This window comes from Merops nubicus, unplaced genomic scaffold (genome assembly GCF_000691845.1).
Source record: "Merops nubicus isolate BGI_N331 unplaced genomic scaffold, ASM69184v1 scaffold13505, whole genome shotgun sequence".
Lineage (NCBI taxonomy): Eukaryota > Metazoa > Chordata > Aves > Coraciiformes > Meropidae > Merops > Merops nubicus.
Window position 1 is genome coordinate 57721 of NW_008607714.1, and position 27713 is coordinate 85433.

General features: G+C 42.7%; 2 protein-coding genes across 2 annotated transcripts in view; one reads left to right on the forward strand and one right to left on the reverse strand.

Moving 5' to 3' along the window:
• Positions 1-3835, forward strand: part of STX18 (syntaxin 18) — a gene marked incomplete at its 5' end in the record, with an annotated part of 28018 nt that extends 24183 nt beyond the window's left edge. Inside the window, 4 exons of the mRNA XM_008940041.1 lie at positions 1217-1275; positions 1682-1751; positions 2296-2376; positions 3710-3835. Of these exons, the coding sequence (XP_008938289.1) occupies positions 1217-1275; positions 1682-1751; positions 2296-2376; positions 3710-3805 (306 nt within the window). The remainder of the gene's footprint in view (positions 1-1216; positions 1276-1681; positions 1752-2295; positions 2377-3709) is intronic.
• Positions 3836-6036: 2201 nt separating this feature from the next.
• Positions 6037-27497, reverse strand: LOC103772698 (neuron-specific protein family member 1). The gene is made up of 4 exons (XM_008940040.1): positions 27292-27497; positions 22739-22855; positions 11672-11782; positions 6037-6865 (listed from the first exon to the last, which is right to left on the reverse strand). The coding sequence occupies exons 1-4, from the start codon at positions 27418-27420 to the stop codon at positions 6665-6667; spliced, it is 558 nt and encodes a 185-aa protein (XP_008938288.1). The 5' UTR covers positions 27421-27497; the 3' UTR covers positions 6037-6664.
• Between the last annotated feature and the right edge of the window lie 216 nt (positions 27498-27713).

The window sequence follows — 27713 nt, forward strand, 5'->3', positions numbered from 1 at the left end:
GGCTATATCCTTTGTGCTGTGTCTGTATGATCGTGTAGATGAGGTCTTTGCCAGCTTTGGGACAGAAGTGCAAAGACTAAGTCAGTTGTGTCCATACCACAAAGGTCCAGCTGTTACTCAGGCTTTGGCCATGTAGAGTTAATTGGCAGAATACCTTGAAAAAGCTTTTCCTCCCTCCCTCCTTCCTCCAAAACGGGACTTGCCACCCTTCCAGTAAGAGGTCCTCTGCTGGCCTAGATGGCAGGAGCTTTTGGCTGGGGCAGGCCGCAGAGCTGCCCGGGAGCCGTGGGGCAGGGAGCTGCACGCTGCGGGCTGCCCTCGGGCACAGCCAGCCGTAGCTGCGGGGCACAGCTCCCCCGGGCACCTGCAGCCCCCGGCTGGGTGCGTCCCAGCGGGTCCCTCCTAACGCCGCCCCTGGGGTGCGGTTTCCCGCCAGCTCCACCAGGACAGGGGGTATCTTCCTCTGTTTGGGCTGTGCAGATTTTGCTTCTGCAAACTGTGCCATCGTACTTGTTGCACAGTCCCTTGGTCTGTAATGAATCCCAAATGATCTGACCATCCAGTACATCTGAAAAGTGAAAGCTTATTTTCCTGTATAAATGCTTGTATTTATGCTCTACTTACGCTTGTATTTGAAAAATGTAGTGCTGAAGGTATATTTAAATGTTTCACTGATTACTCATGAGTTTTAAATGGAAGAGTTCTCCTGGAATAACTAAAGCAAATGCGTTTGTGAAGTATGAAGTACTAAATGTCAAAGTATTTCCTACTGTAGCACAATCTAAAAGCTCTTAAGTTGATGCTATGGGGAGTAAATGAATAATGTGAAGGACAATGTGAAGATGTCACGAGGAGAATCTCATGCTTTCAGAAGCATGAAAGCTTTCCCCACTCAAATTTCTAAAATGTTAAAAAAGGACACATTTCATCCACTGTATTTTTCCTTACTGTGAAGTAATTTGAGCAAAACTGTCAAGTTAGTTTGGGGTTTGTTTCATTAATGGAAGTTACGGTGACTAGTTACAAATAAGCAGATTAATATTGTTCATTTAGGGCAGTTTTAGTAATTGTGGAAAATCTTTTTGGCTGAGACATACTGTAAATAGATTTCAGGGTAGGGTGGAAGTTGGTTGATCGGGGTGTGGAGGGTTGAAGAAAGTTCCCCAAGTCCAACCTTGTGAACTCACATGTACAATGCCTTCTTCCTTTCTTCCAGTTTGAACAGGAGAACCAGAGACTCGTTGGTGAAATGAACAACCTCTTTGATGAAGTCAGGTAAGATGTTTTGGTTACTTGATGGATTGCTGCATGTGGTCCCATCCACAGCCTGCCCAACACCCACACATGGTGGCTTTGCTGCAGGACACTTGCCTGTGTGGACCGCCGTGGTGTGGGAGGAGCAGGGATGAAGCAGGAGCACCCAGGGATGAACCATATGAGTTCACACACTGTGCTGTGTCACAGCGTAAAGAATAGTTCTGAGTGACACAAACGAGCCATCGTTGTAGTGGTTAAATTTGGAATTGTGTTCTGTCTCCTGTATCTAAGTTTTTAAAGCTGAAGTTTTCCATTCTGACCACGCTGTCTGCTGCACACACAGACAGCAGTGGGGAGCTGCAGCCACGGGCCCCTCCTTTCTAATGCGCTGGTTGCTAATGGAGTGTTTCTGTTCTTTGCCAAGGCAAATTGAAGGAAAAGTGGTGGAAATATCCAGATTACAAGAGATATTCACTGAAAAAGTCTTGCAACAGGTCAGTATAATTTAATACTACAGCAGCACATACAGCTTTAAAATTTTCATGGGGGTATTTTGGTCTTGGTTCCATGCAGGATTTAAGCATAAGATTAATGAATCTCTTGACACAGATGTGAAAGAGAAGACTTTTGGTTGTTTTTCAAATGCAAAATCAAGACATTTGTTACTTATCATTATGTACTGGGAAGGGAAAATGCAGCTTATGTGTTAGAATAATTGCTCTGACTCAGAATGTGTCCTGTTAAATCTGTTACTTTATGGCATTTTTTCTGGAAATGGTGGTACGTCATCCAAAAGAGCTGGCAAAAATTAATACAGGTTAGATTTGATTCTAGATAAACAGGATACTGCCTTTTGCTTGTGTTAGTCTCCATTCAGACTCATAAAATCACAGGTAAAGAAATGACAACTTACTTTATACCTTTGCATCATTGAAACCAATATGTTAATAATACTAAATTTTGAGTTCTACTTGTTTCCTAAGTCCTTGGAAGTATTTTTATCTAACATTCATCACTGTTTCTAAACTTTTTTAACAGGAAGCTGATATTGACAATATCCATCAATTAGTTGTGGGTGCAACAGAGAACATCAAAGAAGGCAATGAAGACATAAGAGAGGTAACATCTCCAAGTTGTGTTTAAATTAATTTGTTTCTTTTAACTTTCAGTTTTGCCCAAGTGTTGCTTTAAGCAGGACACGTGAGCTCACCCACAGTGCGGGTGCAGTACGTGTTGGGGTGCCAGGGCATGATTTTGGGCAACCTGTACAGGTTAGCTGAGGTTCCAGCAGGCAGCATTGCTTGTCTCCTAACCAGGACTGAATAGCTGCTGCATGGGTCTGCAGGAATCTGCTTGGCCTCACCTGGTTTTTAAACGTGAAGCTCACCTGTTATCTAGTTAAGCACCTGTGAAGTTTGTTTAAAGACAAAACCAAACCACAGTGCTGGAATTGTGGAAAGGGGAAGTTCAATGCTGGGCACTGGCAGAGGAGTCTCTTTACCATGCTGACCACATCTGATGTGCTCCTAGCAAACAGAGCTACCCCACTCTCTTACTGATTAGAATGAAATGAGGCTTTCTTTCAGGAACTGAGATTTCAATAAAAAAGAGTTCCTAAATTAAGGTACTGAGTAAATGGCTCACTTCTTGGTGGTTTTTTTTTCCCTCCCTCCTGAAAGCACACAGAATATGTAACTCAAAGATGAGTTTCCTCCTGCTCAGTTCTCCTGAAAAGTGCATCAAACATGGCATGAGCTGGTTATTTTTGCTTCATTTTTCATGTTTTTAAGTAGAACAAAGTTTCCTGAACCACGCTGAGGAACGGTAGAGAAAGGTGGCAAGTACAAAACTTTGTCACTCACATTCATTTTTGTATCACATGAGAAAATCTACTCCCTGTGTAAATCTGAAGAACAGGTCCCCCACTATATGCTGGTCTCGATTTCGGGAGGGAGAATGCAGGAGAAATATTTGCCCCTTGCTGAGACTGAAATGCGTGACTGACAGTGCTAAATCAACTTCCAGAAATAGCTTTAATTTTTGGTTCTAATATTTTAGTTAGAAGATGTTTATTAGAGTGTGACAAAAGCTTGCTAATTTCTAATCACAGAATTTAACCTTGGGAACTTAAAACCAAACCCTTCAGCAGGTACATTTGGATGTAGTTCTTCATGTTTTAAACGTATTCCCATTGTGTGGGATCTTGAGATTTTTTTTTTTTTTCTTGTAAATGACTGATTTTGAAATTTTGAGAGAAACTGAAGTGTGATAAATCTAAGGAGGCATAGCCAACCTGACTTTTATTCACCTGAAATTAATGGCAAGTTTTGTTCTTTCTCTTGTGGGAGGGGAGGAAGAGTGCAGTCACTAGCAGTCAGCCCAGGCTGCCATTGCTGAAATTATACTGTGCATTTACTGGTGATGGTAATGGGAGATAACCTTTTCCACACAGGCCATCAAAAACAATGCTGGATTTAGAGTATGGATCCTCTTCTTCCTTGTGATGTGTTCATTCTCCTTGCTTTTCCTGGACTGGTATGATAATTAAAAATACAATTTTGTCCACATGCTTTGTAAAATCTTTCCAGTGTTTTTCAGTGGAGCAGGATGTATGACATACATGCATATTTAATGCATTTTTTTTTTGTACCGCTATGATGGAAATATCTTCCAATAAAGAGGCACGTGTATATATCTGTTAGTGCAGAGGGAGCCAGCAGCATTCATCTGAAACCCCTTCATCGAACATAAGCCCCCACTTAATCCCACACGGACCCTAGAAACCTCTGAAGGAGCGGGTAGGGGAGCTCCAAGCTGGAGCACAGCTGACAGCAGGGAGAGCTGCCGCAGCGGTTGTATCGTCGCCGCCCACACCTCTGTGATGTGTAACGCCCAGCTCCCCCTGCACACCAGATCAGGAGAAAACTGGCACTGTGCAAAAGCATCTACACTGTCTCAGGCTTTTATTTAATCATACCACTTCAGTACATAGCAATCGTTTTGCACACGTATGACCTCTACTTCTAATCCCTTGAAACTACTCCAGTCAGAGATCAGGTTGATTTAATAGTAATAATAACGATGGTAAGAAGTCAGCTAAGGAGCTTTAATTCTGGGTGAAAACAGAGAATACAACACAGATTATGCGGTGGAACAGATGTGTTCTGGGATGTCGGAACAAAGCCAAAGGATAGACAATATTAAAGGCAAATTCTTCAAAGTACTAAAACTGAGAGCAATCTGTTAACAACAACAACAAAAAAAGTCTCAAAACCAACTGTATTTAAGAATGAATAAACTCCCTCCTGCTCAATCAGAGGAAGAAATGGGTTTGACTTCAAGAAGCATAAGCAATCTGCTTCTTCTAGATCGTAAAGCTTTGTATTTTTAATGTTTATTGTTACGAGAGAGATATCTTTTTTTTTCCTCGGTTTTTACTGTTCTAAATTTAAGGGGGGGGGAAATGTATCAGGAATCATTTCTATGTAGGACAGTCTTGGGGAGCAGATCTTTCCATCTTGTAAAATCTGAATGGCCCCTGTAAATACGTTGATATGAAATGTGTGTTTTGGCATCTCTCTTCTGAAATGTGCGTTCTACGTGATGTGCAACAAGCAGCAGCAGCAGCCTTGCTCTTTACTCTGCTCAGAGTGAAAATGTCAAAAGTTATATGTGCATTAACTACACTCAGTAAAGCATCTGCCTGTGAGACAATGTAAACATGGTCTGGTTTGAATATCTTAACATAACCTTGAAAATTTTCAATGCAAAGAAAAATTTGGCACACAATTTATTGCTTTTTAAGCATTCTCCATACCATAATGATTTAATAAAAAGCCTTTTGCAGATATACTGTGTAATGCACACTTTGTATCAAACCTAGAGAATTAAGCAGTAATGGTCCTTTTTACTGTCTTGGTAAGAAAGGTGGTTGATAAAGCAATTCTGCTGCAGAAAAACAGAAGGAGAGCTGACCATGTCTGTCCTACTAAGATCTTGAGACATGGCCCATGCTTATGTTCTCCCTTCATTTTTGATAGCTTATTAAAAATAAAAGCCACCAAAAAACTTTTGACATGTCCACTACTTGTTCCAGTCAAGTTACATAAACAAAAACATGACTTGCTTGCTTAGATGCTTCACACACTTTATCTGTTAATGTCTTTTTTGTAAGATGTATTTAAGATTTATAATAAAAATGAAAACATGGTTTCACACAAAGAATAGAGAAGTTTGTAATTACAATGGAACTTTAACGTGCATCCACAATATTATGTCCTTCTACGTCTTTTCCCCTCCCAAGCCATACACAAACAGTTCTACTCTTCACTCTGTCTCACACGTGCTGTGTTACCTAGTATGCTATGGTTTTGCTTCTGATGCTTGGTGTGTTTTAAAGAGTTTGACAGAACTGCAAACCATACATAAAACTGAAAGCTCTGTGTAGCTAATACAAGGGGGGAAATGTTAATGTAATAAGAGAAAATTTAGACATAACTACTCCCTCAGTTGCATCCAACAAATGACATAGTGGACTACCTCTACTGTGAGGAGGCTTTCTGCCTGTTAAGTATGATAGGAAGATGTCATTTCTCATTACAACATCCCAAACTGTCTATTGTTTACACTATCCTCAACATCCATCGCTACAACCATCTGTGTTTTGCCATAATGTCTACCTAGTTTGTGTTTCAGTGCATATCCTCACCAAGATGCTAAAGCCACAGTGGAAATGCAGTTAGATCCTGCTGACAGCAATAATAAAACATTGAGCATGCCTTGTTGCAGAGAACTTCATTATCACAAATAGAGAGCAGTAAAGGAAAGGTAAGAAAACGGCTCCCTGACAGTTCCACTCTCCCCGCGAGTCGCTGGGTGCATGGCGCCCGTGACGCCGATGCCCGCTGCCGTTCTCGCTTCAGCCAAAACAAAATGTTAATACAGCTTTCAGCTAAACGAGAGATCACTCCAGTTATGGCTGGGATGTTTCAGTTTGCAAAAGGACAAAGAATAAAAACTGTTACTAAATAAGTATCGGTTCAGACAACAGAACGCGTGATTTATCTAAGGTCCGAGCCCTGAAAACCCAGAAGAAGTCTGTCAGAGTCCAATGAACTGCAAGAACGTATCTAACATTGGATTTATTTTAACATTGAAAATGGTGTCAAAGCTCTAAAGCAATGCTGATATGCACCTCGGTTTACACCCATCAATGTTCTGCAGCAAGTTTTTGGGTTTGGGGGTTGTTTTTTCTTTTATTTTTGCGAAGCAGTATCAGCAAACAGAAGCAACTGCACCATAAACATGAGTAACCTCTAAATTATCCATAATTATATTTAATGAAAAGTTCCTTCAAGTCCCTTAAGTTACCTTCAAATGACATAGTGTTTATAATTAGCTTATCCTACTAAGCTGATTTCTCAGCAGCTTCAGTCTCCTGCTCAGAGAGCTTCTCTTCTGACAGCACCGTCATCCAGGGGGACACGGAGCGCGTGATGGTTTGTTTGGCCAGGTTGTAGTGGTTTATGACTGTGTAAAACTTCCCTCGAGCGCTGGAGTCTTGTTCAGAGTAGTAGTTTTCCAACCCAGCTGGAATGCATTGATTGTTCTGAAAAGCAAAATCCGTCACTCGGATTAGAGATTGAGCCACACACACACCAAAAGTAGGTTAGGGTTTGGGTTTTTTGCTTTTAGCCAACGTTCGGTTTCTCTGAGTCAAGATGCCACCACATAGAGCAATTAACTACATTGTTGTCCTACTCTGTTCAAAATATTCTTCCCTGCAATCCTTAAACTACTTGTGGGTTTGCCAAGGAGGCCAATCTGGGTTTATACACCAGGATAATTAACATACAAGAAACACACCTGCCTAGAATTATTTTTACAGGTACTGAATCTTTAGTTCCAGACATATTTTGCTACTTTTAAAAAGCTTTTTTCAGCTGTGGGACTACATTATTTCATCTCCCAGAAGTGTAAGAGCACTACACAGAAACTGCTAGATGCTTGGGGCTTTTAGAAGTGAAATACCTGATTTAGAGAGTTTAATAGCAGGAGCCAAACTTTGCTGTTATCTTAAAAGCTAAAGAGAACGTGCAATTTTAATGCACTGGTCAGCAATATCACCCAGCCACTGTCCCAGAGATGGTGCAGTAGAAGCCTACAGAGCAGCTGGTTGTGCTGAAGGAAAAAATGACTTGGATGTATCCCGTGATCCAGCTCACCACACTCTGCTCCAGAGGCTGAGGGGTCTCTCTGCAGGTTCTCTGCCACTCCAGGCAGTCTTGCTTCATATCTCAGAGTGTTGGGCAACTGAATTGACCCTCTAAAATATAAGCTATGAGTAGTTGCAGCTTGAATAAAAATAAGTTTAATCATTTTTATTCTTAATTGTTTTAAAAAATAAGATTGGCTGTTCAGTCTTCTTGCTTCCAGCACCAGAAGACTAAAATCTATAATGCTACTGTACAGCAACTTTGAACTGCTGCTGTTCTTACAGAACTTCACAAACAAAACTGAGTATTGGAGGTTTCTGAGCACAAAACCACATGCAAAAATATAATGGATTTTAGAACCAGATGCTATCTCAAATGTGTCCACATTCACTTGTAGGTTAACGCTTCTTATCAGAAATGGGAAAAAAAAAAAGTGGCATAAATAAGCACCACTAGCAACAGTTCTAAATGGTTTAAATCATCAAGCACAAAATGCTTGGGGCAAGATCCAACAGTCTTGGCTTAACATAAATTTTGCATCTTAAAAATGTTAGTGTGAAAAACACGATCAAAAGGTACGAAAGAAAAAAGGAAGACTTGCCAAAACAAGCGGCCTGCAGGTCATCATGAACATGCCTGCTGCCCCAGAACAGCCTGCTGTTCTGGCAGGTCTGCCTGCTGAAGGAAGAGTGGCTGCCACAAGACCAGCATCCCTCCCACTGCATTAACACCTCACCCTCCCCAGCCTGCTGCTGGGAGGGGCGCTGGGATGTGTCAGACTGGGGACCTGCTGCTACCACATCCACCCAAGGCCCCTGCAGCTCTTACCTGCTGTCAGTGCAGTTAACCCCTCAGTTTTGTTTGAAGTAGCACCTCAAAGCAGATGGGATTTAACCCTGCCTAAGCAGACAGTTGTGCCTATTCAGCACTTGCGTAAGTCAGCTAAGGCTTCCCTGTGGTTGGTCATCATCATTTATGCCAGCTGCAAGACTGGGACCTAAATTTTAAAGAAACAAACCCAGGTATCTGGAATAGAGCTATCTGATATGCATGTTCACCTGCATCGACCACAGCATCTTCTGGGATAACTGTACCTCTGCTATCTGGGGTAACTGACACTACTTCTGATGTGACGGAATGACTAAGAAGTACGTAGACAGACATCTTTGTAGTGATTATTTCACCCAGTCATGGGATGTAGTCACAACGCTAAGTATTTAAAATGGGGGAAGGAACACAATCCATTGATCTAATGAAATCTGCCAAGGAAATTCAAGCAAAGGTAATTATTAGTGCTGAAGACAAGCCAAGATTCCTGCCAGTCTGAAAAAAAGGCACAGAATCTTGTGCTGCTTTTAGAAGCAATTTGCTTTGTAATAGGAAAAATGATTCAGTAATGTTATTTTTTGGAGTCACAAGCATGCACAACATCTGACAGAAGAGCCTAAGGAAACACACAGCAGAGTTTCCATCTTGACTGCATTTTTGCTCCTGGGATTTCAGGCATCTAGAAATTATGGGAAAAACTTCCCCTTCCACTCACTGCTCCCTGTGTCCTGCCCAAGGACAGCCCCTTTGCTTGGCTCCTCTTTAAGGCAAGCCATGCAGCACTTGGGAGTGACAGTGATGGGAATTGGTGCTGATTCTCCTGCTGCTGCCCGAGACCTTCAGCTTACACAGAACGTTCCTCTCCATCCTTTTTATCTGTTTCCATAGTTCCAGGTGAGAGAAGTACTAAGGAAGGATATGAGGAGAAACTGGAACACTCCAGAGTGAGTTGCCAGTTTCTTGTTTCTTTCAGAACCCTTCTATTTAAGAAACTAATTATGGGTTAAGGCCTTTGGTGGCAGGGAGAATCCTGTTTACCAGTCTACATCTGGCTGTATTAAGATGATTCCTTTTGTTCCTGTGACATAAAGACCCCGGTGTTACTCACTTAAAAACAGTGCCTGCTGTCACATTAACTTTCCTGGATCAGTAATTCCAAACCTAGGAGATGTGTTCAACACCTGGCTGGATGGGGCCTTGTGCAACCTGGTCTGGTGAGAGGTGTGCCTGCCCCTGGCAGGGGGGTTGGAACTAGATGATCTTTAAGATCCCTTCCAACCCAAAGCATTGTATGACTGTGATTTATGCATGGAAATCACCTTGTTGTACTTCCCATGGGTCTGACAGAAAGCAGGTGCCTTGGCCGTGGAAGCTAAAGGGGAACAGACGCAGTGTAGAACGTACTGAGGCCCTGGAGAAATTCCTCCAGGAAGTACACCCAGGTCTTTGAGGAGACTGGCAAGTTGCACCAGTAGCCAGTGGAGGCCACTTCACAGGAACGACCTAGGCAACAGCAGCATCAGGGCTCTGTCAGAAAACTTGGGCAAGCACAAAACTGCTATATGAAGGAAAATAAGTAGCTTTTTAAGCACACCTTCAAGCCCCGGACACATGGGGCAGCAGAAAGGCTGCAAACACCAAAATGTCTGGAACTGCTCCTGAGGCAGGGGACACCTCTGCCCTTCACCAGGAAAAAAAGCTGAAAGATGGAAAGGCAACCAATACAAATTCATGTCAACACTGCTAGTTTATCCTGTAAAACTCTGAAGAGTTACATGACCAAAGATGCCGTGTCTCCTGGCATTATGCCATCAAGCAGCTGGGAAGCAGCCCCCACAAACCCCAGCACTGGGAGACAGTAACACGAGCACAGCCTGAGCATGTGCTGCCTCTTAAAAACAAAACAGGAGCTACAGGATGTTCTGCCCTGCTTCTGTTGCACAGGGTGCCAAGGAGAGACCCAACCAGATTCTGTTCGCAGTGTAACTGAAGTACAGGTAAGGAAATGTTCTCCCTTTGGGTGTTTGTGGCACCAGGAAGTAAAGGACAAAAGCAGCCAGAAGGCTGGAACTGAAAGGAGGGGACAGCTTGGTACGAAAGGAAGCAGATGCAGCAGACTGTTGCTAGCCTGGTGACAGGAGCACATAACTCGCCATTCTTGTCAGGTCAGGCTCACATCAAGACAGGCCTGGTAGGAACATGGAATCCATACCCCAGATTGCTCAAAGCCAAGATAAAGCTATGGGGGAAAAAAAAGGCTATCATCCCATGAGACATGAGCACAGCAGGGTTTCAGTGCTTGTCTGGAATGACAAAAAACAAAGAGTGGAACCAAAAGTTTGATCTCCTGAGTTACTGCCAAACATTCTACGCTCTTTTGCCCTTGAACCAAGGGAAGCAGTAACCAAAGCCTGAACGCTGGGAGCTAATTAATCCAGCAGGGCATCGCTGATTATAACTTTGGACTAGATTCTTGTAAGATATTTATGTGCCTGAAGGGACAGAATCAAAATTCCTGAACAGGATCATCAAGGAGTGCTGAGGCAGCCGTTCCTTCTTAAATCCTTCTGAGGATCACACGTAATGAATCGAATGGGTACCTGGTGACTAAATATTCTTAAAAATTTAGAGGGAAGAATGCCATCATCACTGCTACCTTTCTTATCGAATTACAGCCAAGTTCAATCCTAGTAAATATACAACTGAGAAATCAATCTGACTTTCAGCCCCGGCCGTAGCTGAAGAGCCAGCACCACCATCTTGCAGAGGTGAGGTGAGCCCCAGCCTCCCTTTTGCTTAGCACCACTACTTTTTCCAATAATTGTGTTTTCTCTTTTTTGGCATCGCTTCGGGCCTGTGGCAGTAGGGCTTGGGGGTCACTGTTCCAGAAAAAGAAGTTCCTTCTACAAAAATATCCCTAACACAACTCTGCTATTCTTAATGAGAACATCATTCTACTGGTTCTTTGACACATATTCCAGAGTACATTTTTTTTTTCCTCCAGGTTTTATCATTCTCTTCTTTCCTAAGACACATGAATTTGGAGGAACATGCGACATTAAACTCTAAGGCCAAATAAATGGGGGCTCTGTCCAAACAATTGCAGATGCAAGGAGGTTTGAAGGACACTGGTGTTGGGACTTTTGCTGTATTTTCAGTGTTTAAAGCATTACCAAAGTAACAACATAATGAAAATGATGGAATAGTACCACCTCAATTATAAATTAAGCAGAAACATAGCAGGAAGCACACTAACCTATGAAAACAAACACAAATTGCTATGCAGTACAGCATGTCTTAAGGTGATGCAGAAAACAACACAGAGAATCTTACATACTTTCCTATTTTTCTACAATGTGTATACAATTTACCTTGAAAACAAATCCTTCTGGACAGGTATGATCATACTTGTAAACCTTGTAGACTACCAGAAATACAACACACGTTAAGAATGCAAGGGCAAAAAGGACCAGCACAGTTACCTGTAAAGAAAAAACAAAACATGCTTATGTTAGTAAAGCACTGCTTATTATGTTGCTGTTTGCTACCGTAGGCAGAAGAAGCCAGCTATGAACGTTCTTTACAGTAAAATCTAGCAAAGGATAAAAAAAGGCTTCTAAATTATTGAGGGAGAACAGAGAGGCAGCATGTAAGTGCTTCTACCTCCCTCTTCTTGGGGAAGGCAGCAGACGATCTGGTCAGCAGGCCACTGCCTCTCTACTGCAAGGCTTTTTTGGCTGCATTTCCGCTCCATGCACACGAGGCCAGAGGACACACTGAGGTAGCTTGGGTCTGCTGCTTCTTCAGCACCTGGACGATGTAAGTCTAGTTTAAGTCAGCTGGTAAGCCTATTTCTTTTCCCTGTGCCCACCCAAGAATGGAGTCAGGTGACAGCAGGCGGGCGCAGGTGTCACGCAGGTAACAGGCGGGTGACTCCAGCAGGGCAAGGAGAAGGCAAGGGCTGCCTCTCTTGTCAGACTGAGCTTGCTGCTCCCGTGAGGAGCGTATGGGCAGTTACAGCAGTCGGTGCTCCTGCTGTGCAGGGGCTGCAGCTCACCGCAGGCACCTACGGGAGCACACCATGCTCACCACAGGGACACTGCCTGAAGGCCTCCAGGACTTCTGCTCCAGCTCCTGCCACGGTGCTCCCAGAGAACCCTCCACAGACTGCCTTATGTGGCACTGACTGTCCACCATGTCCTTAAGTACCTCTCTGGTCCTGAGCTGACACACCTTGATTCTGAAATCTGGGTCAGTATCAAGCTGATCTTTCCCAGGAATAGATTCTGAGCAGCTGAAGAACAGCAGCCTTTCAGGTGAGATAGATAGGAGGCTGAACCACCTCCAGAACTACCTCACCCACTGACAAGGGAAATCACGAGATTCTGGCCTGGCAGTTAACACTGCAAAGCTCCCTAATTCAGACCGTTTTTGTGGAAGGTATGAGCTGAGCAAGCAGCATTCATTACCTGGAGAGTGTTCCACATGTGTGGTTTTATTACTCTAAAGCTCCTACTGATAGACAGATGAGTAGCTCAAGGAGATTACAGGGTAGGAGTGGGTAAGCTTTATTTTTTGGCAAGTAGGAAAGAAGCCAGCATGTTCTACAGCATAAGAAACACTAATAAACAGAAACAGAAAAGATTATGTGATTACTTAATTAAAGCAAAGCATAATATAATATCATCTAAATTTTAAAGGAAGATGAGTAAGCCAGCTACGTACACCTCCTCAAAAGAGAACTTCTTAGGCATATCAGTGTCAACTGTGCAAAGAAGAATTATCTGGTATTTGAGAAAACAACAACCAAAAAAACGCTGTAGCATTGCCTCTTGGTAAAAACCCCACCACACACACACTCCCTTTGTGATAAACCCCAGGACTAACAGGATTTGTAAGACTGCAAACTGCATGTGGCAGTGGGACTAGTACGCTGAAGGGCTGAGGTGAACTTCTAGGGACTTCTCATGCTGGGGAAGCACTTCACCATAGGCATAGAACAGCAAGGGCTGAATTTCCTGGCTGAAACACCAGGGAGTATCATGTGCTGCTGAAGCCAAGCATTTTTTTAAGGAGTTTTGTTAGAAAATAGGCAAAAAAAGCTGGGCTGGAGGAGAGGGAGAGAGAACTGCCAACCAGAAAGTAATTTAGCAGAAGAAATGTAGATGTTAATGTAACAATGCCAGCAAAATGAGATGGGGGGCAAAGGAAGCAAAGGACCTTGCTGGCTAATAGCAACATCTTTGGTTTCTCCGGAGAGTCACTGGACTACAAAAAAAAACCCAACAAAACAACACCACCAACAAACTGTATTTATAATGGTCCTCCAAAACCCTCACTCTGACAAAAATTTTCAAATCCAGCCAGTCTTTCCTCAAGTTTATTACTCATTTGCATACACAAAGTTTAACACAGATATATCAGTCTGTCTTGCCAACCTCCTATCTTCTGCTGACCTGTCCCATGTCTCAGTAAGTCCTGCATGAATCCAGGAGATAAAAGACCTTTTCCTTCCTGGTCATGAACAACATAACGCCCCATTCCTGGCCAAGCTATGCCCTAGCTCAGCCCTTCTCATACGTTTTTGATCAGGCTGCTCCCTTTTTTCTGCTGTGTTGGGGCTGGGGCCTGTTCCTGTGCATCCTCACCCACCCCACCTACACATATGTACAAGGCCCATCACACTCTGGCTTGGCCCAAACCTTGCATTCCATCTTCCAGCATTTCCCCCTGCCCACAACTGTGACAAGCTTTATTCTCCCCTCAAAATTCTCCTTGCACTCCAGGCTTTAGAAAAACACCTTTCTCCTCTAAGCTTGCAGTTCCCACTTGCGGCACCTTCCTAACACCTTGCTGGTATCTCCAAGTCCCACACACAGCCTGTGTCACACTGCACCCATATGCAGATGCCCAGGGTCCAGCTGCCCCACCAGGCCAAAGGACACTAACTATGCCTGGATTCAACCCAGGTCCACAGCCCTGCCTGCCTGTAGGGCCATGGACCCAAGCTCCTCTTTGCCTGCTGAGCTCCACATGGAAAGGTGAGGAACCAGAAAGGAGGAAGCACTCCTCACCCAGCCCAGCAGCTCTGCAACATGCACATGGCCCAGTCCAAGCTGCAGGTTTTGGGTCATTCACCACCCCCTGACTCAAAGTGTATGTTACACCATCCCTTTTGCTCTGACAGTCACTGCTTTCTCCCTTAGAGAAGAAACAGGAAAGAGAGATAGAAAGTGGGGATAGAAAAGATAAAACCAAGATGGGATTATTGCTGAGGCTTTCCATGCCCTACAAGATACATCCCACAAGCCTTTGGCAAAAGTTGCTCTCTCTAGGAGCACAGGCCTGTGACACGGGACACGGACACCAAGCAGAACAATTGCTGTGGTATGGATTGATTCAGCTCACGTTTGTCTCCTCCACAAACAGATATAAACAGTATTAAATGCTGTGAAAAATAGTCTCAAATCTCAAATCATTTTAGCCACCTTCCCTGGCCATCCTACCAGGAGGGGATAGTAGCACTCTAACATTAGTTCCCTGTTGTAGCCATTCTGACAGACAGCTGAGACTTCAGGAACACGCTGCAAAGCTAACAAGCCGGTCTGTAGTTGAGACCAAACATTAAGAGAATAGAAAAGTATCTGTATTTCTACAATCACTGCAAGCTCACTCTCTCCAAGGCTCTGAAACTGTTTTGGAAGGTAATTATGCTTTTGGAAGAGGTCAAAAGCCCAGTGCTGCATGGACTGATGGAGCCTGGCAAGTTGCAGAGCCACCACCTCCGGGCTGATGTGCTGAGCCACGGAGCACTTGCCTGTTCCAGCGACCCACGTGGAGCTGTGACTTCCCACTGCTCCTGCAAGTCATGTCCAGCACGGCTCTCCCATGGCCACACAGAAAGCCCCTGGGAAGAGCTCTCAGGGTTCCTGGTTCATAATTCTCATGGAATCTTTCTCACTGACCATATTTCCTAATGTTATTAATTTTGGTAGTAACATCTACATTTTTACTCTCATTATCTCCAATAATTTGCAATCACACTCCACTTGCAAATCCTTAATCAAGTAACCTCTTATCTCCTTCCTATTAGAAGAGAAGCTCCGTTCTCTTACCATCCTTCAGGATATGAGCAACTTCTATTTAAGTAAAGGACAGCCACACATGCAAACAGTACAAATGGAAAGAAATCCACCACCACATTCCAAGGAGAATCCAATCACCTGTTAATCCAATCCACTCCTCCCTTATGAGCTAAAAATCCTTCTCTTCCTTCTAATAGCCATCTTCCTTCACTTTCATAATAACCTACCACTGATGGTCTGCAGCAGTCTGATCCCCAGGTCCACTTCTGAACCCCAGGCAGTCAGCTCCTCTTCCCTGCCAGTAACATAATGTGATCCTTCCTCTCTGCATCATCTTCTGAGCCCTCCTCCCAGATGCTTTTCAGAAACACAAGCATGGGAAGAGGGAAGGCTACAAGCTGCTCCCTAGACCACAAGTGCTGCCAACGCTGTCATTTTATTGCTTTCTTCCACACCAACTTTGCACACACACTACAAATTAAAGGAAAGTGTTCTTTTCTTCCTACCAAGGTGCCAGCAGCAATGTGCTCTTCCTCTGTTCAAGGTAAGAGAGGACACAATGCTCATGCATGCATCACTCCCTCTCCTCTGGAAGGCAACCCTGAATCTCTCCTCAAGTGCAGGGCCCCACACAGTGGGAGCAGAAGACCCTGAATTAGTATCATCATTCACTGCCATGTACATCTGCCTAATTCCAAGGTGACTGTCACACCACACAAATGATGGGGCTTTTAAAATACTTTTGATGAAGTCACTACAAGACAGCACAAACGACTGTTTCTTTTAACTAGGGACTCAAAGTGTGGGTTTGTTTTCATCTTGAGAATGTCCTTTAAAGTGGGTTTTAAGGGAATGTGGCAGTAATACTAAATGAACAGAAAAGATGACAAGATATTACATATGTGGCAGATTTTTGAATAGACTGTAAGTGAAGAGCAGAAGGAGGACAGTGTCTAGCCAGAAGCCATTACAGTAATCGAAAGGAGACAGGACGGATGAACGAAGTGTACCCACAGAAAGAAAAGCTGTCTGAAGACTCTCTAAGTGTTTAGCTGAACAAATGAAACTCAGCAGACCTGCCAGCTACACTAGCATGTACACAGCTCGTGATAAAGCCTCACCACTGAGATCTGCCCCATCTTCCCAGTCAGTCCATCCCACTTTGCTACGGCTGCAAAATGTTGCAAGCTGTATTTTCTGTGTATGGCTACTGCAGTCTCGTCCTTCCTCACTTTGCTAACATTTACTGTGCTCCCTTTTTAATCAAGCTCAAATATTACAGCAAAATTCATCGATTGCACAAACTGTGCCTGCTTCTCTTCGTGCCCTTTCCTGGCTCCTGTCCTTTTCTGAACAAGTTACACGCCTGCTCCAAGGCAGGCACAAGTCTGTCACTTCTGCTCCTCTAAGCTCTTCTCCTTCCATTTTGCCTGTATGCCACCGTCCCGCCCAAGCCTGGACACCATGTTTTTCCTCTGCTTTCACTTCCACCTTTCTCATCAGGCCTCCTCCTCTTGCCTGCAATTCTCTTGTTAGCCCACTCCTACGGTGCTGCTTTGCACCACCTTCGTTCATGCTTCCCCTTCCATCATGCACCTTTCAGCACACAAACCCACCCAGGAGAAGTGGAATGAAGAAGACACACAGTAATTTTCACTGCTTAACAAGTGTCTCTTGCTCACATACCACCTCTGCTCTACAGCTCTGCTCTACCTATTTCAGCTGGAGCCTCTTGGGAACACAACTTTCATTCCTGATTCTTCTGTACAGAGCTAGGCACAGACTTGGTGCTAGCAGCAAACAAGAAGAGCGAAGGCATACATTTACAGAGCACCTTACACGTGAACTGATTTACAACCAATTTATGCTTTGCTCACCAGTGAAATGCAAAGCCCTCTGGGATGAAATACAGCAACTCTGTACAGCCATTTAGGACAAGAAATTAAGATCATTGCTACCCAATTTGAACTACAAGTGAATTCTAAGCAGGCAGACTGTAATTACAATAGATTGAGCCTGGCTGTATCGCACAGACTGAAATTCATAAAACCTCACAGTGACTTCCCTGCAAATGGCCGTGACCTCCATTTCACCTCTCTCCACTACAATCTGCATCTCCAGCTGCACAATGCCCTCTACCAGCGCGTTAAGAACGCTGAAACCAGCTCTCTGCTTCCCCTAAGATCCCTACTTTTCCAAAATTATACTCTTGTTTGCTACTACCTGGACCCATCCCTAAAAGTTTAGATGACAAATGTGTCTGACACAGTGCACTTAAGGATTAAGAAATGTTCAATTTGAAGTAAATAGCAACATGAAAGAAAAAAGGAACTTTCCCATCAACACATGTAATGTTTGAGTCATATTCATTTGGGGAGCAATCCAAGTCATGCAGAACAACTTGGTACAATTTTCCATACTTGCACAAGGTGACATCTGAGTTTCCCACACTTGCACATACATACACAAGATGACTAGTGACTCAGAAGACAACCAGGTGCCTCTTTTCAAAAGAGTATTTCTAACATCATGTCACATTTAGCTATATGACTGGTATCAATCTATTAAACTAAATTTCTACGCCAGAACATTCCCATCAAACCTCTGTGCTCGAAGACATTGATAGTTTTGGTGTAGACTGTACAGAATATCACGAAGAAATTAAAAGACTGACCTCAAACACCGATGACAAAGAGGAAGAGAGAACTGGCATGGACACTCACCTGGGGATGAGTGGGAGCAGCAGCAAGAAAGGCAGATGATAGATTCATGAAGGGCAGCAACTGAAAAGCAGCTACAGACCCAGTGCTTATTAACAGTCACAGTGCAAGACAACAGAGCCAGCCTGCAAGGGAGGCCACTAATGAAACCTGAGGGAGGTACTGGTAGACAGAAACAGGTTAACAAGGCAGCAGCCTTAAGAGTCTAGCACCATAGCTTAACAAAAGCAAGTAACAAAGCAGTGGCCTTGAGAGTCTGGCACTGTGGCATAAAACAGCTGTTCATGACAGCGTTCCCATCATCTTCCAGCACATGAAGATATTTGTATTTGTTTTACCTACAGAGGTCTGACGAAGCAGTTCAAAAAACCCTGTGGCCCTGAGATAAGAACCTTGTTATCTTCTCACAGAATCCCAGAAGATACTACTGAGGCAAGGAGAAAGGCTGGAAAAGATTACTTTTCCAAGGAAAGGCTAAGTATTACACCTGGAAAGATCCAAAATATCTTCTGTCATCAGTGTTGCTGGTTCTGCTCCAAGAAAAGGATTTCTAATGAATACAGTGGCAGAGAACACATGACTTAGAGCAGGGGAGTTGCTGGTAGGCACCCACTTTACTTAAATCGTCCAGCTCTGACTGAAAAATAAATTCCTTCTAGCCGAATATTTATCAAGAGGATTGTCAATGTCGTATCAGAGAATTATCAAACGTTTAAGAAAATGGAAAAACAACAGTTGCCATGCAGTGCCTTTACTTACATCAATTGTTTTAAAATAGAAGTTCCATTGAAGGAAGAATCTCTTTTATTTTCCTTGCTTGGAAGTCATAAGGGTAAAATTCAAAGTCTGCCAAACACTTATACTTGTGAGGAACTTTAATCCTGTGAGTAGTTCTACTGAAGGAAACAGAACTACTCATGGCAGTAAGTACCTGTCACTCTTCTGGCACTAAGTGGCAGACACAGAATATACTGAAGAAGGGATATCCTGTACAGGAATCAGCTGACATCTCACACACCTAACAGAGTAATCATACAGAAACAGAGAAGTATTTTTCCTTGTATCCTATTATTTTTTCAGCAATAATAATCATTAGTATTACTAAGAACAGGTACAAAAAAAGTCTTGAGGTAGAAATATGTTTTAAAGGATGTGCCTTTAAAAAAGATCAAAAATGGAGTATTTATGTTGCATACATTTCTTTCAGTCATAAAATGACCAGGTAGAACTCTGAGAACCGATTTTGAAAGGAAGTCCCAACTCCTCTTCCACAACCTCATGCAGAGATTTCAGCAACTGCTTGCTACTTGATAGTACATGGCTTGCACCATATGGTCTTACCACAGAAATAAGCTTGAGGCTTTGGCTCTGCAGTTAGATGTATGTAGAGATGTCAAGGATGAAGTCTGAAGAACTGAATTGCCTTTGAATAGAACCAAACGGTTGAAGGCATACCACAGCTTGGGTTTATTTAAGGGCTTGAAATTTACTGGGAAACTTAAGTGTTTGCTTTCAAAATACTTCTGAATGTTCTTTATTCAGCTTTCCCCAAAGACAGAAAAAAATCTCAGGCTTTGATACGACAGAGATTTTTTTAAAGTGGTGTCTTTGTGCACAACTGTCAACTGTAGCTCAATTCAATGGGTGCCAGAACAGACATCCCACTGCAAAATCCAACTGGAGCTTGTTAAAACGCTGTTCTGTCAATGGAGGAAGCCAAAGGCTTGGCCTTGGGTAACTGATACCATCAACTGCCTTCTGCAATAGCTTCTTCTTATGTCCTGATTCATAAGACTCCTTTGAAATGACATTTCCAGCTTTGCTGTGTTATTCTGTACAGACAATTTACAGGAGAGAAAGATTTGCCTTATTCAGAGTTGCTTTCCGGATGGGAAGGGCCAATCCCCCGCGTTAGCCTATACTGTTCCAAGAACAAAAGCAAGACTTCTATTTCTCAATGAAAGAAAATTGTATTTTCAGTGAACAATCACATCTTCCTTGGTGTGGTTAGTGCCGTAAAACTAAATTAAGACCACGGGGTCCTCAGAATCAGAAGCCTTCACATTCTGACAGGTTCTGATTCGAATTCAGAACATGGCTTCATGCAGGAAAACTGTACTTGCCATTTTCTTTGTAAACATTCTCATCTCTTGTAATAACTGTGGTAATGTAAATCAAATGCAGAAAATAGTTTTATGATTTCTTTTTCGCTCAGCTGCTAAAACACCCAATGATCTACATGACATATGTATATGCTGGAGTTGCTTCATTTGTTATAATGTATAACTTCTCAAGAACAGCAGCTTTAGGTGATGTGCGATGCTGAATCCCAAAAATACAATCTGCTTTCTCCTTATTTGACAAGTACCTCTTAGAATACACATGTGAGTTATTTGTAAATATGACCGACTTTTTTTATTTTTAGCACAACATTTTGGCTGTGTCTTGTGGCAAGCTGATGCATCAGTGATGTACAATAGTAAAGTCATTAAAGTGGTATCTGAAGCTTTTCTCAGGAACACAAGCCAAAGTCAATATCCCACTAGTTAAATAATGCATTTCATAATTATAGCAAATATTTAATTTTCAAACAAATATCCTTTTGCTCTTTCAGAATCAACAGCAGCAGTTAACATGATGGTTCACAATTAATAAGGACCCAGGAGAAAACCTCACACAATCAGTACTTTTCATCTACATATTTATGAAATTTCTTCAATTATTCATGTAACATTTACTACTGGGAGTGGTGAATATGACAATCATCTCTGCTGGAGAACCAGTCGTTTCTCTTTAAAATGCTGCAAGCAGCATAATTGAATTCTAAAACTGTTATATGGAGATTAAGGGACATTTTTAAGACCTGGATGTTCTGCATGGAACTATTGTTCTCCACTAACTGAACCACCGTTCTCCTGATTGATCAACCCCCACACACTTCTTTAGAAGCCTAGACTTACAGCCACAGTGTGAATCACCCTGCAATTCCTAAGAGATACCAAATCTTACTGAAACCTCTTTCTGATGCAGTAGTTACCTAGCAGCAAAACCTAGCAACCCTCTAGTATGAGATTAATCCCGGTGTGATCGTCATAAAGTAATATCTAAAAGATATTTTACTTAACTGTGCCATCCAAAGGTACATAGAAATGCTATGCAAAAATGCTCAGGCCTCCAACTGTTCAGCTACAGAAATTAGAAGAGGCCACCCAACAGCACAACAAGCTATTTACATGTTGTTCAGTGAGGTCTCATTTGCTCAGCTCTCCCAACAAAGACAGAAACAACCCAGATCTACAAAGGGATGCACAAAACATTTAGATGTGACTAAGATTAGTTCAAAACCCTTCCTTAGCTACAATTTAATGTTGGAGCAACGAAATCCCTTAGTCCCCACAGGTAGTGGGTAAATGCAGAATTCCTCATGTACAGGTTCTGCTCAGTTGCTTGGAACCAAAGTCCTAGCAGGGTACTCAAACTAAACACTTTCTCTCTTTTTTCTTCTACAACATAGTAAGCATTTTCAATCACCTTAGTGTGACCAGGACATGCACAAGAGACAGCCGGACACGAGTCCTCCCTGCATCTGCATCTTACCCAACAATACAGCCTGCACAACCTTTACCTGAAAGGAAGAGGATTACTCTCAAGGACTGGTATTACGGTGCCAGGAGGAGAAAGAGAGAATGTTAATCAGAATGTAGCATTTTCCCTGTGGGATGGGATCTTCTTACTCCAAATTGGGAAAAACTAAAACTGGAACTGGGTTTATTGCCCCCTTCCACTTCCCATAACATCTCTTACTAGCTGTCTGGGCTGGTTCCCCACACAGCTTACTGGAAACCTACACACTTCACTATATGGCTTAAGACTCCACCAGGTGACCTGCACTTAAAACATTTGTCCTGGTAACTCCGCAAAGTTCTTTTGCAAATGTAGCCTCAAGTGTCTAAGCCCTCCTTGAGCCTTCATTTTGTTTGTTTAAGATGCTCCCACTCCACAGAGAGCTGTACGTACTCAAGGGAGTAATGGAAGTGTGGAGACTGAAGAGTAAATCTGAATCAGATCCCTGCTGCACTGCCATCTGCCCGGAACAATCATCAACAAGTTTTAAGATACAAATGGACCAGGAAAACCCACAGCAAAGAACTCTGGTATACATAGCTGTGCTGGTAAGACATACTATTAAAAAAAATACCACCATAATGGACCATTTAAATGCTTTTAAGACAGTGGTTTGGCCACCATGAAATATAAGAAGCCAAAAAGAAAACAAATACTCTTGTGGTTCTTGTCCTTCAGCACTAACAGGAGCTTTATCCGTGCCGTGAGAGCTACCTGCATGCAGCCCACATACACCCTGGCCAGCCACGTTCTGAAAGCCACATGCTGACAGAAGTGCCTTCTGAATTAATTTGCCAGTGAGGGATGACAAGCAATAATGCTGCAACATTTGCTTTTGCTTCTAAGCACTGAAATATGAACTATTATAACATTTATTTTTCTTATCTACAGCTATACGCACAACAGCCACTGTCGAGTTATAACCAGTTCTGAGTATGATCTGCAATTGATTTTAAGCACTTCTGTGAGCACGACTGAGTCGTTAACATCTTCAGCTAGCACTGCTTACCTTAAATCTTTCTGACACCCCTTCAGTGATGCTGATTGTGAATTCAGCTATTTTAGGGGTACGGAACTTTCCCTTCTTTCGATCAGGTTCATAGTCTGTTTTCGTTTTGACCACAACCTTTAAAAAACAAAACAAAAAAACCAGCTGTCAGTTGATAGTAGCCAACTAGCCACAGGAATCTTATTTATTCATTAACTCCGCTTTTACCTGCTTGCAAGCAGATCTAGCACAGTTATTTCCACACACACACACTCTTCGTGCCAATTCTTTGGAAGCTATAAGTTGTTATTTTCCCACCCATAGCAAGCAACAAAATTACCTCTTGAAGTGGTTTTGATGGACCTAAAAGAAGACTTGCCATGCAATAGTTTCACAAATGTTCAGTTTTTCAGCTGTGGTGGTATTTTGCTGCTATAACTAGGCAAGCATCTACTTAGTTCACATGCGAATCATGAAGCCTCCTACTTTGTGTAGTCTGAAACAGTCATCCCCCTTTGCTTCAGGACATCCCATTAATGGAATTTCAAACTGCAGACCAACAGGAGGAGACAATTACTGAGGAGTGGCCACAGAAATACAGCAGATGACGATGCTATAACATCATCCACATTCTTTGAAAAGAACATCAACCATGTTCTTTGATGGCAGCATTTTGAGTTTAAAAGAAATAAAATGACCTATCTAGTTGCTATCTCCTTCGTGCTAGACTACAGCTCTTCACACTCTTATTTTTAACATTTAACTTTTAAATTATCAGCTGCAAGCAGCAACATGCATGCACACCCTTGTGTTAATGAGATTTCTTGAAACCCAAAGCTCCTCAGCTTATTCCCTGCTCTGTGCTATTGCCCCAAGCTACACTATTTATCACCTTACCAGTATTCCTAAAATATTCACTGTGTCGGTCATATCTCTAGTGCTCTCCTAGACATCCTAACTGTACAAAATTTTCACACACCTCACCTATTTGCCTCTTTTGTCTCCACCAATTTTTCAGAATCTAGTTCAAAGTATCCCTCTTAAGACAGAATGCAGTTTATCATACTGACAGTGCTATTAAGTTTTGCTCAATTTTCTCTATTGTTCCAAAGAACAAATATCTAAGCTCTTTTAGATTTTTAGAACTAAATTCAATCTGTAGATTGGTATCAACATGGTATCAACAGCAACTACATGATTTTGAAATCAAGATTGTGACATTTGCAGGTAACCAGGCACTGAAATTAAAGCTGTGGGTCCCCTGTCTCCTCACTTACCTGAAAGGGTATCTTTAATGTGTAACTGTACCTAGACTTAGTACCACAAACCTTGTTAGACACTTCTACAGCATTAGATATATGTGTGCAGGATATAGGTTTAGAAACTACTTTACCTATTTTCAGCTGTAGTTAATAACTATTAATGATTTAACTTTACAACTGCCCAGCAGCATCATGGAATTAAACTGTCTGAAGATTTCTAGAATGCTTTTTAACATTTTAATTCCCTTCCTCCCCCATTTATGTTGCATAATCTCAGGCAACTCAAATCACATTCAGCTGACACTGAACGTACAGTTCTATCTGCTTGGTTATGTAATGTCTACTTTTGTTTAACATACCTAAATATGAATTTAGATCAGTTCATCTCTTTAATTTAGAAGCTGTCAAAACCATCAAATCCTCAGCACTGTAGCCACTACTGTTGAAAAAGTTATGCTTCACTGCCATGCTGGAGCCTTGTAAGTGAATAATAAAGCACAGATACATGAAGTGTGTGCTCCTATTCATTATACATGACTGTCTTCATACTTCGGAATTTGATCTGTGTGTCAATCTTGAATTACTACTGGTTCTTTTTTTTTTTTTTCACATCGGTTGCTCTACTATTGCCTTTGAGTCTGTTAAGACATAATGACATGACTAACCAGGCAGTAGGACCAATAAATTCATGTTTTTATTTTTCCTCCTCTATGATTGTCACAGAAAAGTGAAGAAAAACTAATATTCAAACAGTGGAAAGAGTAGAAAAGTCAATCAAATATTCCTTTATTATACAGCTTAGTTGTACATTTGCTTTTACCCAAGGCAAATGTGGCTGTGAAGCTGGGAGGAGTTCTGCTCCACTCTAGTAAGAGCAAACAGGCTGGCACAGAACCTCCTGGGGTCACCACAGAGGCTCTGCTCAGGTTAAACGTGCTACCAGACGGGCCCCGAGCTCAGGCCTCTGCTCAGCAGTGCAGCAAGGCCACCGATTCCTTTGGACACTGGTCCCTGGCCATGGGTTCCGTCCAGCACCAGCTGGCAGGCGCAGCAGGCACAGTCAGGCTCCGCTTGTTCTAAAGCCGTAGGGTGCAATTCTGTCCTCAGTTACAAGATTTACACCCACGTAACCAAGGGCAGAAAATGGACCCTCAGGCTCTCTAACAGCTGTTATGGCTTATTGCCTTTACGCCTGCCAACTGGTCACCACACACAGCACAGTGATGCTGGTACCCATTGAAATGGAGGTCACCAATTTCTTCATATTGCCTACAAGCAACACGGAACCGAGGTAAATTTCACAAGCTAAAATTCTTTACCCCAAGATAAGATGATGTCATTTTTTTTTGAGATAAGATGATGTCATTTTTTTTTTGAGCTATGAGGAACATAAATCTATCAGTTTATCTTGAAGTAGAATTGAGCTCGTGGAAGACACAATGCCAAAAATAAAAATCAGCATGAAGACATTACTGACCAGTTCCCAGTTGAATTTTGTTATTTTTTTAAAGACCACAAAGCTTTTTTTTGCCAGATGCACATGTGAGAAACGTGCAAGTAAGTATCAAACTGCTGAAACAGGACAATGAAAAACAGAGTACTGAAATACCAAAGTATCCTACTCCTGTATACCTTACCTGTATTAACATTTAAACAAATTCTTTATTGTGAGAATTAACATAATTGCAGGATATCACACCACCTTCCTAAATCCATAAAACTAAATCCTTAGTAATCAAGCCACGTAACAAAGAATCCAGAATGCACATTTCCCTTCCAACCTGTGAGCAGCACATTGGACCACTCCCTTCCAGTTACAGAGCATCTCAATACCCTATATGCAGGGGTTTGAACCAAATTACAGTACATTTGTATATGACACCAAGTTAGTGTTAAGGGTGTGTGTGTTGATCTGCCTGAGGGTAGAAAGGCTCTACAGAGGGATCTGGACAGGCTGGACTGGATCAATGGGCCAAAGCCAATGGGATGAGGTTCAACGATGCCAAGTGCTGGGGCCTGCACTGTACTTTGGTCACGACAACGCCATCACTGCTACAGGCTTGGGGAAGAGTAGCTGGAAAGCTGGCTGGAGAAAAAGGACCTGGGGGTGTTGACCAACAGCTGCATGAACAGGAGCCAGCAGTGTGCCCAGGTGGCCAAGAAGGCCAACAGCATCCTGGCCTCTATCAGACTGCGCAGCCAGCAATAGGAGGGAAGTGATCATCCCCCTGTATTGGCACTGGTGAGGCCACACCTGGAATACTGTGTTCAGTTTGGGATCCTCACTACAAGAAGGACATCGAGTTGATGCAGCATGCCCAAAGAAAAGTAATGAAGCTGGTAAAGGGTCTCTAGAACAAGTCTCATGAGGAGCAGCTAAAGGAACTGGGGTTGTTTAGCCTGGAGAAAAGAAGGCTCTGGGGAGACCTTAACACCCTCTACAACTACCTCAAAAAAGAGGTTGTAGCAGGGTGGGGGTCAGTCTCTTCTCCCAAGTGATGAGCAACAGGACAAGAGGAAACAGCCTCGAGTCATGCCAGGGGAGGTTTAGGTTGGGTATTAGGAAAAATTTCTTCACTTAAAGGGTTGTTATGCCCTGAACAGTCTGCCCAAGGAGGTGGTGGAGTCACCATCCCTGAAGGTACTTAAAAGATGTGTAGATGTGGTGCTTAGTGACATGGTTTAGTGGTGACCTGGCAGTGCTGGGTCAACAGTTTGACTCCGTCTTAAAGGTCTCTTCCAACCAGAACAATTTTATGAAATAAGATGCCAATGAGAAAACTCAGTGGCCTGTTCTCATCTCATTATTTCAGCATTAATTTCCTACCAAAGAACAGAAGGATCATGGAATTCTTTCTCTCTGTGGCCAGTCTGCCCATGTACACTTTGCAGACACAAAGCAGTATTTTATCCCCCCATTAGGGGGGCTTTTTCTGGACAATGAAAATGTGTTTTTCATGGAGAAAGCGCACTACCTTCCAGATACAAAACAGAAAAATACAGAATAGAAAGAGCTACGACAACACAGCATAGAGAAGCCTGCATTTGTATGTTTATATATTTCATACATCAGCACTGCAATCTGTATACGCTTATTGCTAACATTTCCCACTGCTTTTTAATGCAAATCACTACTAGTGGATTTTCATTAGCTTAACTGTTACGTTTTTGTCCCCAGAGGGAGCTAGCATGTCTTAAAACACCCCGTATTCTTGACATTTCTAAGCAGCTCATTACACATAACCTATTCTTTTGTTGTTTGCCTGAGATTTGGGTGTGATTCTCCAGGGTGGAAACTAAAGCTTGCTGTACCTTATCAGGAGGTGGGAACTGGAGCTGATTGACATCCAGGGGTGTGATCAGGGGGATGGTGTCAAATCCATCCTCCAACAGGGGCTGCTTTGTGCTCTTCTCGCTGAAATTATTCCCCAGTTTCACCATTCTTCCAGGATAGAGGGATTATCTGCTGGCACACGCGCACAGAAACGCAAGATGTCAGAAACTCGGGATGCATCAGACCCCGGAGAACCGGAAAGATCTTATGGAAAAAACAATTAAAAGAAAAAATATTTTTTTTTTTTTTTTAAAAACACGTTAGTCGATGTGATTCGGTTGCATTTGTGCGTTTTAGCAAGCAAGAACGACGGCAAGCGCTTTCATTGTCAAAGTTAAAAAAAACCCGACACCCCACTGAAAAAAGAACCCAAAAATCACCCCCGAGCGCTCGGCTCGTT

Excerpts from the sequence above, each read along its gene's own strand:
- LOC103772698 (XM_008940040.1), bottom strand. The coding sequence starts at position 27,420 with ATGGTGAAACTGGGGAATAATTTCAGCGAGAAGAGCACAAAGCAGCCC. Across the intron at positions 22,856-27,291 it reads AGTTCCCACCTCCTGATAAG|GTTGTGGTCAAAACGAAAAC; the intron begins GTACAGCAAGCT and ends TGTTTTTTAAAG. Across the intron at positions 6,866-11,671 it reads CAGAAGGATTTGTTTTCAAG|AACAATCAATGCATTCCAGC; the intron begins GTAAATTGTATA and ends TTTGCTTTTCAG.